The 12,707-nt window shown below is 44.0% G+C and overlaps 1 protein-coding gene across 1 annotated transcript in view; it reads left to right on the forward strand.

Moving 5' to 3' along the window:
* The window catches only part of pibf1 (progesterone immunomodulatory binding factor 1), a 190,471-nt gene that overhangs the window by 50,856 nt on the left and 126,908 nt on the right, over positions 1 to 12,707 (forward strand). Inside the window, exon 10 of the mRNA XM_085998484.1 lies at positions 1,161 to 1,259. Within this exon, the coding sequence (XP_085854610.1) occupies positions 1,161 to 1,259 (99 nt within the window). The remainder of the gene's footprint in view (positions 1 to 1,160; positions 1,260 to 12,707) is intronic.

The following is a 12,707-nucleotide window of genomic DNA, read 5'->3' on the forward strand; positions in this document are numbered from 1 at the left end:
ACGGTGTACTGATTATATTTGTCACCGCTGGTAGTTTTGATCCGATGCACTATACAAAATCCTTATTCTTGGAGAGTTTCAAAGCCTCAGACGATAAGAGTGTTGAGTTATTTATGCGACAGGATTACCTCCATCTACACTTTGGCTATTGGAGATGATGCTGTAGTGTCAGTCGGCCATTTTAGTTACCAATCACTGCGCCATCTGATGAACAGTTGTGGTCTTCTCAGTTTCCCTGGTACAGGAAACTTTGTGCTATCCGGATGTGAGCTATCCAGCAATCTGGAGCCACCGGCAAAAATCAGCAGCTGTTTTTTATTCTTTTTGGGTTTTTTTTGCTTTGTTTGAACAGTCAAGCTGTGCAAGGTCTGTAGCTATAGCAACAGCTTCAGCTACAGAGCTTTAGGGCCACACCCGAGTGTTTAGAAGCTGTTGCTAAGCAACAGTGTTTGTTGTCAAATACGGAGATAAGAATCTCCGTATCTCTCAACATTAACTCTGGAGAGTACGGCACTTTTTAGGCAACGGCAGCAGCTCGGTCCCGTGGGTGCCGGATAGCACAAAGTTTCCTGTATTCTACTTTGGTGTGGTGTTGGTATTGTAATGGATAGGTTCTTTTGTCACCATAAAAATAATGCTTTATTCTCTAGCTTGAATATCACCGGGTCATTGGTGATTGGGTGGGTGAAGCTAAACAGCTTTTTCCAGTGTGACTAAAATTGCCATTCTTCTTTTCTTGGTGTTTACATATAGATTCAGTGTCCCTGGGTTTTCCTTTTGCTGTGGGATTGGATGGAACTGTTATTTCTCAATACCATTTTCTCTGCTGATTTGCCTTTCAGTCTCTATCCGAGCCAAACTTCATATCCATAGGGCTTCAAATTTTCTCACCCATCATGTGAATAAAAGGGACGGGGGAGTACTTCCAATAATAATAATTTTTTGTCTGAGTATAAAAATATTTCAGAAATTTACTATACCAGTCATCTCTGCACCAAATTTGGTATGAACAAAGGTTGAAAATCTTTGAATTTCTTATAGAAAAATAGTGCCATCCACTAGTTATTGAAAGGAAATAAATCTACACGCACGGGGACGTCTTACCACATTCTGTTTTGCATTTACTGAAGATCTTTTTTTTTAACTCTATCCTAATTCAGAAATTTGAGAGAAGCAAGAGACAATGCAGTTGCAGAAAAGGACCGAGCTGTTGAAGCTGAAAAGGATGCCCTAGCAAAATGTGACCAACTTCTGGAACAGTAAGTTATTGATGGATTAACCCCGTCCTCTGCAGGTTGAATGTACAGAAAATTCAGACGCCTTGCGTGTCCATGTTGGTTAAAGCTGGATAAGCATTTCGCTTTTAGCTATTGCATTTCATATTTTCTACTGCCGTCGTAATTTATGTGCAGGTAATTTTAGAAATTTTACCTATGTACTGCAAATACAGTTCCCTTCGCTGTAGCAGGTGTAATGCCAACTGCAATGACTTTGGGCATGTGACATCTTAGACACAGTAGCCTGAACCATTGTTGAGGCTAAAGATCTTTGGTACGGGCCAGGATATTCAGAACAACGTGATTGAATTTCTACTTTTGTTGCACTTGTTTAATAAAGTTTTACCAGAAGCAGTGCCAACCTGAACATTGCCCAGCAATTTTGTACTTCCTAGAAGGCAGTGATATTCAAGCTAGAGAATAAAGCATTATTTTTATGGTGACAAAAGAACCTATCCATTCCAATATCAACACCACACCAAAGTAGAATAGCAGGGAAACTGAGAAGACCACAACTGTTCATCAGATGACGCAGTGAGTTAATGGATCCATATTGTGGTAATGAGCCATATCGATCAGGAGAGCCCCACGCTTGATCGGTAAACCATGCTGACTTAGCTCATGGTGCATGGTGTTTAAAATTTTACTTTGAATGTTCAGTAAAAAAAAAATCAAGTACCCTCATATTCTGTCAAGTTTTATCTATCATTACAAATCTCGCTATTAATCAGAGAAGCACACAGTGTACACGCTTTGAATATGTATAGAGGCTTTCCTTCAGCCCACTCAGGAACAATATAAGCAAGTTGTAAATCTAGCTGCCTGGTCTTGCCATTGTTGCAACCATTTGTTGAAGTATTACTGAGGAATGACTCTTCATGGAAGTTGGATCTCATTTTTAGGTGTGTATCATCTTCCTTTTTACCTTGATTTTCTCTAGACATGCTTGGCATGGTTATGCCTGACCCATATATACCCTTAGGCATTTCTTGGGTGTGAAGCCTTTGCTATTCTCATCTGCCTACCATATTAATTTAAGTATAGGCCACATTTTACAACCAAAACTCAGTTTAAGTTAGAGATGTGGCCTGAAGGCAAGTTCATTTTACAGGAAACTTTCTGGTATCCGGCACGGACGGGACCGACGTGGTGCCGGTTCATCAACAATTCCGGATAACCGAACGCTATAGTAAAAGATACGGAGCTCAGAGCTCCGTATAAAGCAACAAACCCTGTTGCGCTTCAAAACAATCGGCACAAGTTGCAAGCGTCTCTGTAGCTTAACAACAGCTTCAGCTACACCCTTGCACAGCAACAAATGGAGTAAAAAAAGTAACTAAAAGTAAAAAAAAGTTACCTGAACCGACTCCTGAATTTTGTCGGTGGATAGAGCGTTCCGGTTATTTAGGGGCCGGTTAATCAAAAGTTTCCTGTATTTTGCTGGGGGAAGGGCTTAAATTTGCATATAGTTACATTAATGCATTACTTCACCTACGTAAGCCTCATCTCCCTTCAAGGATCATGTTTCTTTTGTCCTGATTGCAAGGGGTATCAATGACAACACTAAAGGTTTTTACAAATATATTAAGCGAAAGAGGGTGGCTAAGAGTAATGTGTGTCCCATAATGACAGACACAGGTGATATTGTAATTGGAAATCAGGAAATTACAGACTTACTAACAGCTACTTTGTATCAAATAAAAACAGAAAATGCTGGAAATACTCAGCAGGTTAGCCAGCATCTGTGGAGCGAGAAAAACAGAGTTAACATTTCAGGTCGATGACATTTCGTCAGAACTGGAAAAAGTTAGAGATGTAACAGGTTTTAAGCAAGTGCAGGGGCAGGGAAAGGAGGGAGGGGAGGAAAGAACAAAAGGGAAGGTGGAAGGCAGGAGTGATTAAATGACAAAAGGGATGATGGTGCAAGGCAAAAGAGGGTGGTAATGGGACAAGTTAAGAAACAAAAGATGGGTCTAGAGGAGCTGTAAATGACAAAAGCAGAATCATTTGACAAGTTTCTGTAAAATCTGTAGGTATTATGGCGAATTAATACACAGACTACAAGAGTAACTTTTAACAGGACTTTACTATTCGAAGGTCAGGGCGAATCTGCCCAATAAATCCTGACACAGCACTTATATACCGGTGTGGTCACCGTCGGTATTACAGTATACAGCAGCCAAGATAAAGAGTGCCACACCTAAAATAGTTCTCTTAAAGGTGGACGGTTACATACAATAGTTCTCTTAAAGGTAGAACAGTTACATACACTACAATCCTCCCTTTTTAGCTTACAACATACTTATTCCCCATTAACATAACATCATAACATATATACAACTTATGCAAAACAGTTCACAGATTCAGTCTCTCTGGAGGCTTCCTGACTCTGTCCGGATAACGCCTCGGTGGTGTAGTAGTTTTCGGCGGGGTAGTAGGTTCTTCTGGCAAGGTCGATTCGGCTTGAAGGACAGTGTCAGGTTCATCTGATTCTAGTATTACCAGATCGGAGGTAGGTGCTCTGGGTATCTCTGCTTCAACATTAGCCGTGTAAGGTTGTGGAGTAGGTTGGTCCTTTGTGGATGACCCTATGATCTGGTCAACATGTCGCCTTATGATGCTGTCACCAATGTCCACGGTATACATCAGTGGCCCTAGCCTTTTCCCAATAGTTCCAGGCTGCCATTTCTCGGTACGGTAGTCCCGGGCCAAAACTTGTTGACCTATCTGAAAGGATCTAGTTGGCCTTTCATTCATGCCCTGAAATTGCCGGTTCTCTACGTCCCTTCTGACGTTTGGCTTAATCAAATCCAGCCGGCATCTTAGTCTTCTATTGAAAAACATCATGGCGGGAGTTTGGTTTGTGACCGCATGTGTTGCATTCCTGTACGCCAACAAGAAGTTATCTACCTTATGTTGTAGGTTGATGTCTTCATTACCCATGGCCTTTATGGCCTTCTTGAAGGTCTGGACAAACCTTTCAGCTAATCCATTGGTGGCGGGATGGTATGGGGCTGACGTGTAGTGCTTGACCCCATTCCTTTTTAAGAACTTCCTGAATTCTTCGGACACAAATTGCGGTCCATTATCAGAACAGATCTGTTCCGGCAGCCCATTCCTGGCAAATATGGTCCGTAATACTGTGATGGTTTTTTCCGTGGTGGTGGAGGACATCTTTATTACCTCCGGCCACTTGGAGTGTGCATCCACCGCGATTAGAAACATTGAGTCCATAAATGGACCAGCAAAGTCGACGTGTACCCTTTGCCAAGGAGATGAGGGCCACTCCCATGGATGCAGAGGAGCTTGTGGTGGCGCGTTTTGGACCTTCTGGCATCCTAGACAGCTCTTGGTTATTTCTTCGATGTCTCCATCAATACCTGGCCACCACACAAACGCTCTTGCTAGGTTCTTCATTTTCACTCCACCCAGATGCCCCTCGTGAAGCTCCTTTAGCACCTTATGCTGAAGTTTGGGTGGAATCACCACTCTAGATCCACACATCAAGGTTCCTCGGCACACTGACAGCTGTTCTTTTCTTTGCGAAAATGCGGGCAGCGTTGGTTCGCCATGTGCTGGCCATCCCTCCGCCGTTAAATCGTAGACTCGTGAGAGAGTCGGATCATTTCTTGTTTCATTTTCGATCATCGAATTTGTTACTGGTAGACATTCCACTATGGATGAGTGGAACATCTCTACCGGGTCCACTGTAGCCACCTCTTCTACCAGTGGCAACGGTAGGCGCGATAACCCATCAGCATTTCCATGCTGTTTGGACCTTTTGTATTCGATGTCATATTGGTGTGCCCCAAGTAACACGGACCACCTCTGTAGCCTTTGCGCTGTCATAGTGGAAACGGCCTTGTTAGGGTTGAATATGGACACCAACGGCTGGTGGTCTGTCAGTAATGTGAACTTCTTGCCCTGCAGGTAATTGAATTTCTTTACTCCCCACACAAGGCTGAGGGCCTCCCTATCTATCTGAGCATAATTTCGCTCAGCGGAGGTCAATGATCGGGACGCAAATGCGACTGGCCTTTCCGAGCCATTTGGTAACTTGTGTGAAAGTACTGCTCCAATTCCATAAGGGGAAGCATCACAAGCTAGACGAAGAGGTAACGTTGGGTTGAAATGAGCCAACACTTCCTCAGAGGTAATCAACGCCTTGCTTCTGCGAAAGGCCTTCTTACAGTCCTCGCTCCACTTCCATGGTACTACTTTCTGCAACAGAGCATTCCGCGGATGCAGCACCGTGGATAGATTTGGCAGAAACTTGTAATAATTAATCAACCCCAGAAACGATCTCAACTGTGATACATTTTCCGGAGCGGGGGCCTTCACGACCGCTTCGATCTTGTCAGGTGACTTGTGCAGCCCCTCTTGGTCAATGACATGACCGCAGTACGAGATCCGTTTCTGGAAGAACTCACATTTCTGGCGATTAACTCGAAGGCCATATTCCTTCAACCTGGTGAGCACCAGTTTCAAATTTGCGAGGTGTTCCTCCTCGTCCTCTCCTGTAATCAGGATATCGTCCAAGTAACACTGAGTGCTTGGAATCCCCTGTAAGACCTGCTCCATGGCCCTCTGCCAAATTGCTGGAGCCGAAGCTACTCCAAAAACCAGTCTATTATAACGATACAAGCCTCTGTGTGTGTTGATTGTGAGATACTGGCGTGACTCTTCCTCGACTTCCATTTGTAAGTATGCTTGTGCCAGGTCTATCTTGGTGAAGTGTTTCCCGCCAGACAATGAAGCAAAGATATCCTCAATCCGCGGAAGCGGGTATTGTACCGTGTGAAGCACCGGATTAACTGTGATCTTGAAGTCTCCGCAGATGCGGACCTTTCCCGGTCCCCCTGGCTTGTTACTTGATGACGACTTCATGACGGGAACAATGGGCGTGGCCCACTCACTCCAGTCCACCTTAGACAGTACCCCTGAACGTTCAAGCTCTTCCAGTTCTGCCTCCACAGCAGGTCGTATCGCGTAAGGTACCGATCTGGCTTTGAAAAATTTTGGGCTTGCATGTTCTGCAATCTTGATTTTTGCCTTAATTCCTCTCAGTGTTCCCAGTCCTTGCTGAAATACCTCTTTAGCTTCGTCCAATATTCTGGACAACCGTTCAGGTTTGACATCTTCCTTTCCGGAATCTACCGTCATTGTGTTTAGTGAGTGCCAGTCTATCTTTATTTTCCTGATCCACTCCCGTCCCAGAAGTGGTGGACCTCCCTCGGGTAGCACATACATGTCCATTCCTCGGTGATCTTTGCCCTTGTGTCTCACCTTGACTTTTATCTTTCCGATGGGGTATACTTTATGCCCCGTGTATGTCTGCAATACTATCTCCGTATCCCGTAGGGGAATATGTTTGAACAACTTTTTGTAATCTTGCTTATTCATGACCGTCAACGCCGATCCGGTGTCCACTTCCATTTTCACTTGGACTTTTGCAATCTGTAGTGTGACCCAGATAGTTTGTCGGTCAGCTTCTTTACTCACATTGTGAATCCTCAGACTACCCAGTTCCTTGCTGTTGGAGTCTGAATCCGAATTCTGTTCATCTGTACTCTTCCCAGTCACCTTATGTACCTTTCTGTACTTCTTCTGCGGTGACTTATTATTGCTGGTCTTCTTTCCTGACCGGCATACTTTAGCTATGTGACCAGGCTTGCCACATTTCCTACATTCCTGGTTTTTAAACCAGCATTGGTTCTGATCGTGTGTTGTCTTCCCACAACGATAACATTTCGTTGTACCCGAAGTCATTTGATCCATACTGAGTACCGCTGTCTTCCGCTGCATTTCCGCCGTGCCTCTCGCTGCGGCTTCGTGCGATGCTGCAATAAGGACAGCCTTCTCAAGTGTAAGATCGTTCTCTTCGAGCAGTCGTTTTTGTATTCCTTCCTTCGACATTCCGCACACGAACTTGTCTCTCAGTGCCTCTGACAGATTTACCCCAAACTGGCAGTATTTTGCTAGTCTACGCAGTTCAACCAGGTACTCTGCGTTGCTTTCCTCTTTTAGTTGCGTTCTCACGTAAAATTTAGATCGTTCCGCTAACATCAGCGGTGCGGGGTTCAAATGATCCTTCAGGACAGCAACAATATAAGCAAAAGACTGATCCGCCGGTTTAGCTGGTGATAGAAGATGCTTCAATAACCCGTATGTCTTCGTACCCATTGAGTTTAGTAAGGTTAGAGCTTTGTCATAATTTGCTATCTTATTGACCTTACAATATACCTCGATGCGTTCTACATACGTGGCCCAATCTTCCACATCGGAATCGAAACCGTTGATGTTACTACGCTTAGGCATCTTCACACTCTTCCTGAGAAACAACAACGAAATATTTCTTTAACTTTTTTTTTTCCAAAATGGCGGTTTCCCGCGCTTGTCTTTTTTCCCCGCCCACTTTCAAAATGGCGGTTTCCCGCTTCTGTCTTCTTCCCCGCCTACTAGCGGCTTCCCGCGTTTCTTCCCCTGGCGGGAGGGGTAAGCTTTTCCCTCGGGCGACGACCGCTGGCTTTCGGGGTTCGCAGCCTGCGCGTCGGCTTCAGTGCGTTCCTTGTTCCCTTTTCTCGGCAGGGCAACCGGCGCTGGGTACAACCCGTTGACGGCGAACAGTTTCAGCCGCTGGGCTGGATCTCGCTCAGTCTCCCTCGCTCGGGCTCTGTCTCTCCCGCTCGCTCGGGCTCTGTCTCTCCCTCAGCGGCTTCCAATCGCGCCTCCCAGCCCTCTCGCAGTCCGGTGCTTTCCTCCCCGGCTGCGGCTGAGTTCTCCGTGATTTATTTATTTTTATATCTTCCCGCGCCTTACGATCCCGGTCGCAGCGCTTCGTGGCCTCGGTCGCTGCCCGGCCTTTTTCGCCAGTCGCGGTCTAGCTGTCTCACGACGCCGTTGCGTCTCCTAGCCCGCTTGTACCGCGGCTTCCGTGCTCCACGCTGCCCCAGTCTCAGCGCCTCTGGGCCCGACTTCTGTCCGGCTCCTTTCCCCCCCGACCGTGGTCGAGTTCACCGCCCTTATCCTCCGTTTATTTTTTTATTTTCCCTTTACTCACAGTCACCGTGGCCGACTTGCTTCTCGTGCTGATCGGCTCACTCACCACCGTGGCAGAAGGGACAATCAGTGCCTGTTGCTGATGGAAGGCTTCGTGTCTGAATTCTTCTTTCTTCCTTGCTCTGCAGACTCGAGTTTTCTCTCTGCAGAACGACGAGGGCGGGTGCCTCTTCTCGACGCTCGTTAACTGCTTCGGAAGTATTGTTGCCGCAGGGTAAGATCGAACTCGTCGCCACTGTAAAGTCTGTAGGTATTATGGCGAATTAATACACAGACTACAAGAGTAACTTTTAACAGGACTTTACTATTCGAAGGTCAGGGCGAATCTGCCCAATAAATCCTGACACAGCACTTATATACCGGTGTGGTCACCGTCGGTATTACAGTATACAGCAGCCAAGATAAAGTAGTGCCACACCTAAAATAGTTCTCTTAAAGGTGGACGGTTACATACAATAGTTCTCTTAAAGGTAGAACAGTTACATACACTACAGTTTCCACATAAGAGACTTATTTATATGGACTTCCAGAAGGTATTCAACAAGATTCCACATAAGAGACTTATCAAAAACGAGAGTGCATGGAATTGGAGGCAACCTATTGACTTGGATAGGGAATTGGTTAGGAGTTAAGAGACAGCGAGTAGGGATAATGGGTATGTACTCAAATTGGCAGGATGTGACGAGTGGTGTCCCCCAGGGATCTGTACTGGTGCCACAGCTTTTCACTATATTTATCAATGACTTGGATGGATGAATAGAGAGCTGTATATTTAAGTTTGCTGACACCACCAAGTTAGGTGGCACAGTAAATAGTGTTGATAGAAGTAGAAAGTTGGAAAGGGGCATTGATAGATTAAGTGAGTGGGCAAAACTATGGCAGCTAGAGTTCAATGTGAGATCATCTACTCTGGACCTAAGAAAGATAGATCAGAGTATTTTCTAAATGATGAGAAGCTAGGAACTGTGGAGGAGCAGAGAGATTTCGGAGTCAAAGTACGAAGATCACTAAAAGCTTAGTGGACAGGCACAACAAATAATTAATAAGGCTACTGGAATGTTGGCCTTTATCTCAAAGAGCTAGAATGCAAAGGGATGGAAGTTATGTTGCAGCTGTACAGAGCTCTGGTAGACCCCATCTGGGGTACTGATTTAGTGCTGGGCACCGCACCTCAGGAAGGATGTATTGGACTTGGAGCGGGTGCAGTGCAGATTCACCAAAATGGTACTGGGGCTAAAAGGGTTAAATTATGAGGACAGGTTGCATAGAGTAGGCTTATATACTCTTGAATATAGAAAATTATGAGGTGATCTAATTGAAGTGTTTAAGATGATTAAAGGATTTGACAGGGGTAGATAGAGAGAAACAGTGTCCTCTGGTGGGAAAGTCCAGAACAGGGGGGCATAACCTTAAAATTAGAGTTAAGTTGTTCAGGGGTGATCAGAAAGCACGTCTTCACACAAAGGGTAGTGGAAATCCAGAATACTCTCCCCCAAAAAGCTGTTGAGGCTAGGTTAATTGAATATTTCAAAACTGAGATAGATAGATTTTTGTTAGGCAAGGGTAATTAAGGGTTACGGAACCAAAGCGGGTAGATGGAGTTAAGATACAGATCAGCTATGATCTAATTGAATGGCAGTACAGGGTCGAGGGGCTGAATGGCCTACTCCTGTTCCTATGTTACATAAATATTTCCGTTAAGGAGCTGGCAGGGGGCATTCTTCAGTTTCCTCTATATTTCTGCATCCTCCATGGTCAGCGATGCAGAGAACTAGAACCTCTCTTTGGGAGTCCGAGTAAACATTCTTGGGCTTTGAAACCTCCTCCTTTCAGATACACCCAAGTTCTCCACTGAGCGAAGTTGGGCAAGGAGGAGGCATTAATGCACTGAGAATAAATACTGATAACCTACTATACAATTTTTCTTTATGTATAAAAATTTCTTTCTCCGATTTCCACTGAACTTTTGCCTTTTTTTCTCCTTTTTTACCTGGTTTTCAAAGGTGTAACATAATCCATAATACATGGAGTCCGAACAACATTATAATAGTTAATGGCGGTAACAAACTGTTTAGCCTTAGGAACAGGAGTAGGCCATTCAGCCCCTTGAGCCTGTTCTGCCATTCAATTAGATTGTGGCTGATCTGTAAATCAATTCCACCTGCCTTTGATCTATATCCCTTGATACCCTTACCTAACAAAAATCTATTCATCTCAATCTTGAAAATTGACTCAGCAATCCACAGCCTTTTGAGGGTGAGAGTTCCAGATTTCCACTACCCTTTCTGTGAAAAAGTACTTGCTGATTTCGCTCCTGAATGGCCAAGCTCTAATTTTAAGATTATGTCCCCTTGTTCTGGATTACCACATCGGAGGAAGTAGTTTCTCTGTGTAAGAACATAAGAAATAGTATCTACCCTATTGAATCCTTTCATCACTTAAAACACCATGATTAGGTCGCACCTCAACCTTCTAAACTCAAAGGAACACAAGCCAAAGGGGAAGGTGTCGCAGCTGATTTCAATCATGTCCTCGTCTGATATCCACTTGTGTGCAGTTTCAAGGGTCACGGGTCTTTTTTTGTTTTGCTGGTTGACAGCTATTTTTTTTTAATGTGGTCCTTCATAAAATTGATTTGGCGCTCCTGACATACAGAAACATGATGTTCTGCCAGACGTAAGTAGGAAAGAAATGGTAATCAGATTAGCATCAATTACAAGCCTGCTTGAAACTTGGTTGAACATGTTGAGGCAAACTGGGTTAGTTTGGCACAACAAGAATCGGGCTGAATATTGTATTAGATTAATACTTGGTTTGGAAAATATCCATTTGTGCAAAGTGATAGCTCAAAGTGTAGAAGAAATCCCCAGACGATTTTGCATTGATTTATCATGTTCGTAATGTTTTGAGTGAATATTGTATACAGGGATCATTTTATAGTATAGCCAATGTGCTATAATTACAGTTGACAGCATTTATACTTGGATCTGGTGTCAAAACAGAATGAAAGACCTAACGTGTACCTGGAAATGAACAGGAGACTTATTTGAAACTAATACAGAGACAGTGGCTGGAATTTTGCCTACCTGGGCGGATCCGGTGTGAGCGGTGTCCACGGCGGGTCCCGACCCCGCTGCTGAAAATGAACTTACCTTAATGGGGTCTATTAAGCCCGGACAGCGTGTTACCCGACCCAATTAGATGGAGCGGGTCTGGTAACTTCATTCATGACGCATTTTCAGCCAGGATCATTAAAGGGGACCCTGGCCGCATTACATTTGACGTTTAATCTAACTACAATAATATAGTAACAGTTATATATGTTTGCCAAAGAAATATTTAAATAATATTATCATTAAGTAATATGACGCCATCTACAAATACAATCCAGAACATAATTTAAAAAGTACATTAATTGGGAAGTTATTGGTGCTTTAGTCACAAATCTATAGACTTTTGTATCAGTAACTGGTACAAATAAAAGATGTGTGTGCTTAGGTAATACATAAAATTAAGCAGATTTTAAATCTAATTGTAAAGGGGTGGATTTAAAATCTTATGCAAGTTCAGCGGAACAGCTGCGGAACCCCTGACAAACAGTATAAGTGGTACTTACAATGTGTTTCTGGGATTTCTGCAGCTCTTCCATTGAAGTTAACAATGGACAAGTGAGAGAACCTCGGCAGAAATTCACCCCCAAAGTCTCAGACTGAAAAATTAAATTAATTATATTCAGGGACTGAAAGCAAATTGAACCAGTAGAATGAGTGATGAGAATGAAATTGTTACGGTTGATGACTTGATTTAATCTGTAACTGGACAATCACAGTATACTGTGAGGAAAAACTTGGCCATAAACAACAGAAACATTTATTTAAATGATATGTCATTTTTTAAAGTGCACATCAATTCGCTGCAATTACTGTTGAGTTGGAAGGCAACAGCTGAGAATCGCCAGTGAAAAATGTATTTCCCTCGCCACCCAGGGTAAGAGGGGAGCCTTCAGTACTCACATCCTTCAGGAATTTCTGAATTAACATTTACCAGTAGCTTTTCAAGTAGAACAGAATCTCCATCAATCTGTTAGCTGATGTAATCAACATGTTTTTATTTTGGTTTGTTTTTCATGCTGCCAAGTAATCAGCTGGAGCAATGGCCACGGAGCTCACGCCTCAGGTTAACAGACGTGGTTCCCGAGCTGTGTGAATCCCGTGGCCATGCAGGGAAATTTAAAAAGTATGTGAAAAACGGCGCTCGAGTGCCTGTAAACTACCTGATAATTAGCTCAATTGGGTCCCCCGCCGCTGCCGGTCGGGTCAGCTCCGCGATGAAAGACACGCCTGGGGGAAAGTCACGTGGGAGCGAGATTAC

This window comes from Somniosus microcephalus, chromosome 10 (genome assembly GCF_052327205.1).
Source record: "Somniosus microcephalus isolate GS21.2 chromosome 10, FLI_Smic_1.0, whole genome shotgun sequence".
Classification (NCBI taxonomy): Eukaryota; Metazoa; Chordata; class Chondrichthyes; order Squaliformes; family Somniosidae; genus Somniosus; species Somniosus microcephalus.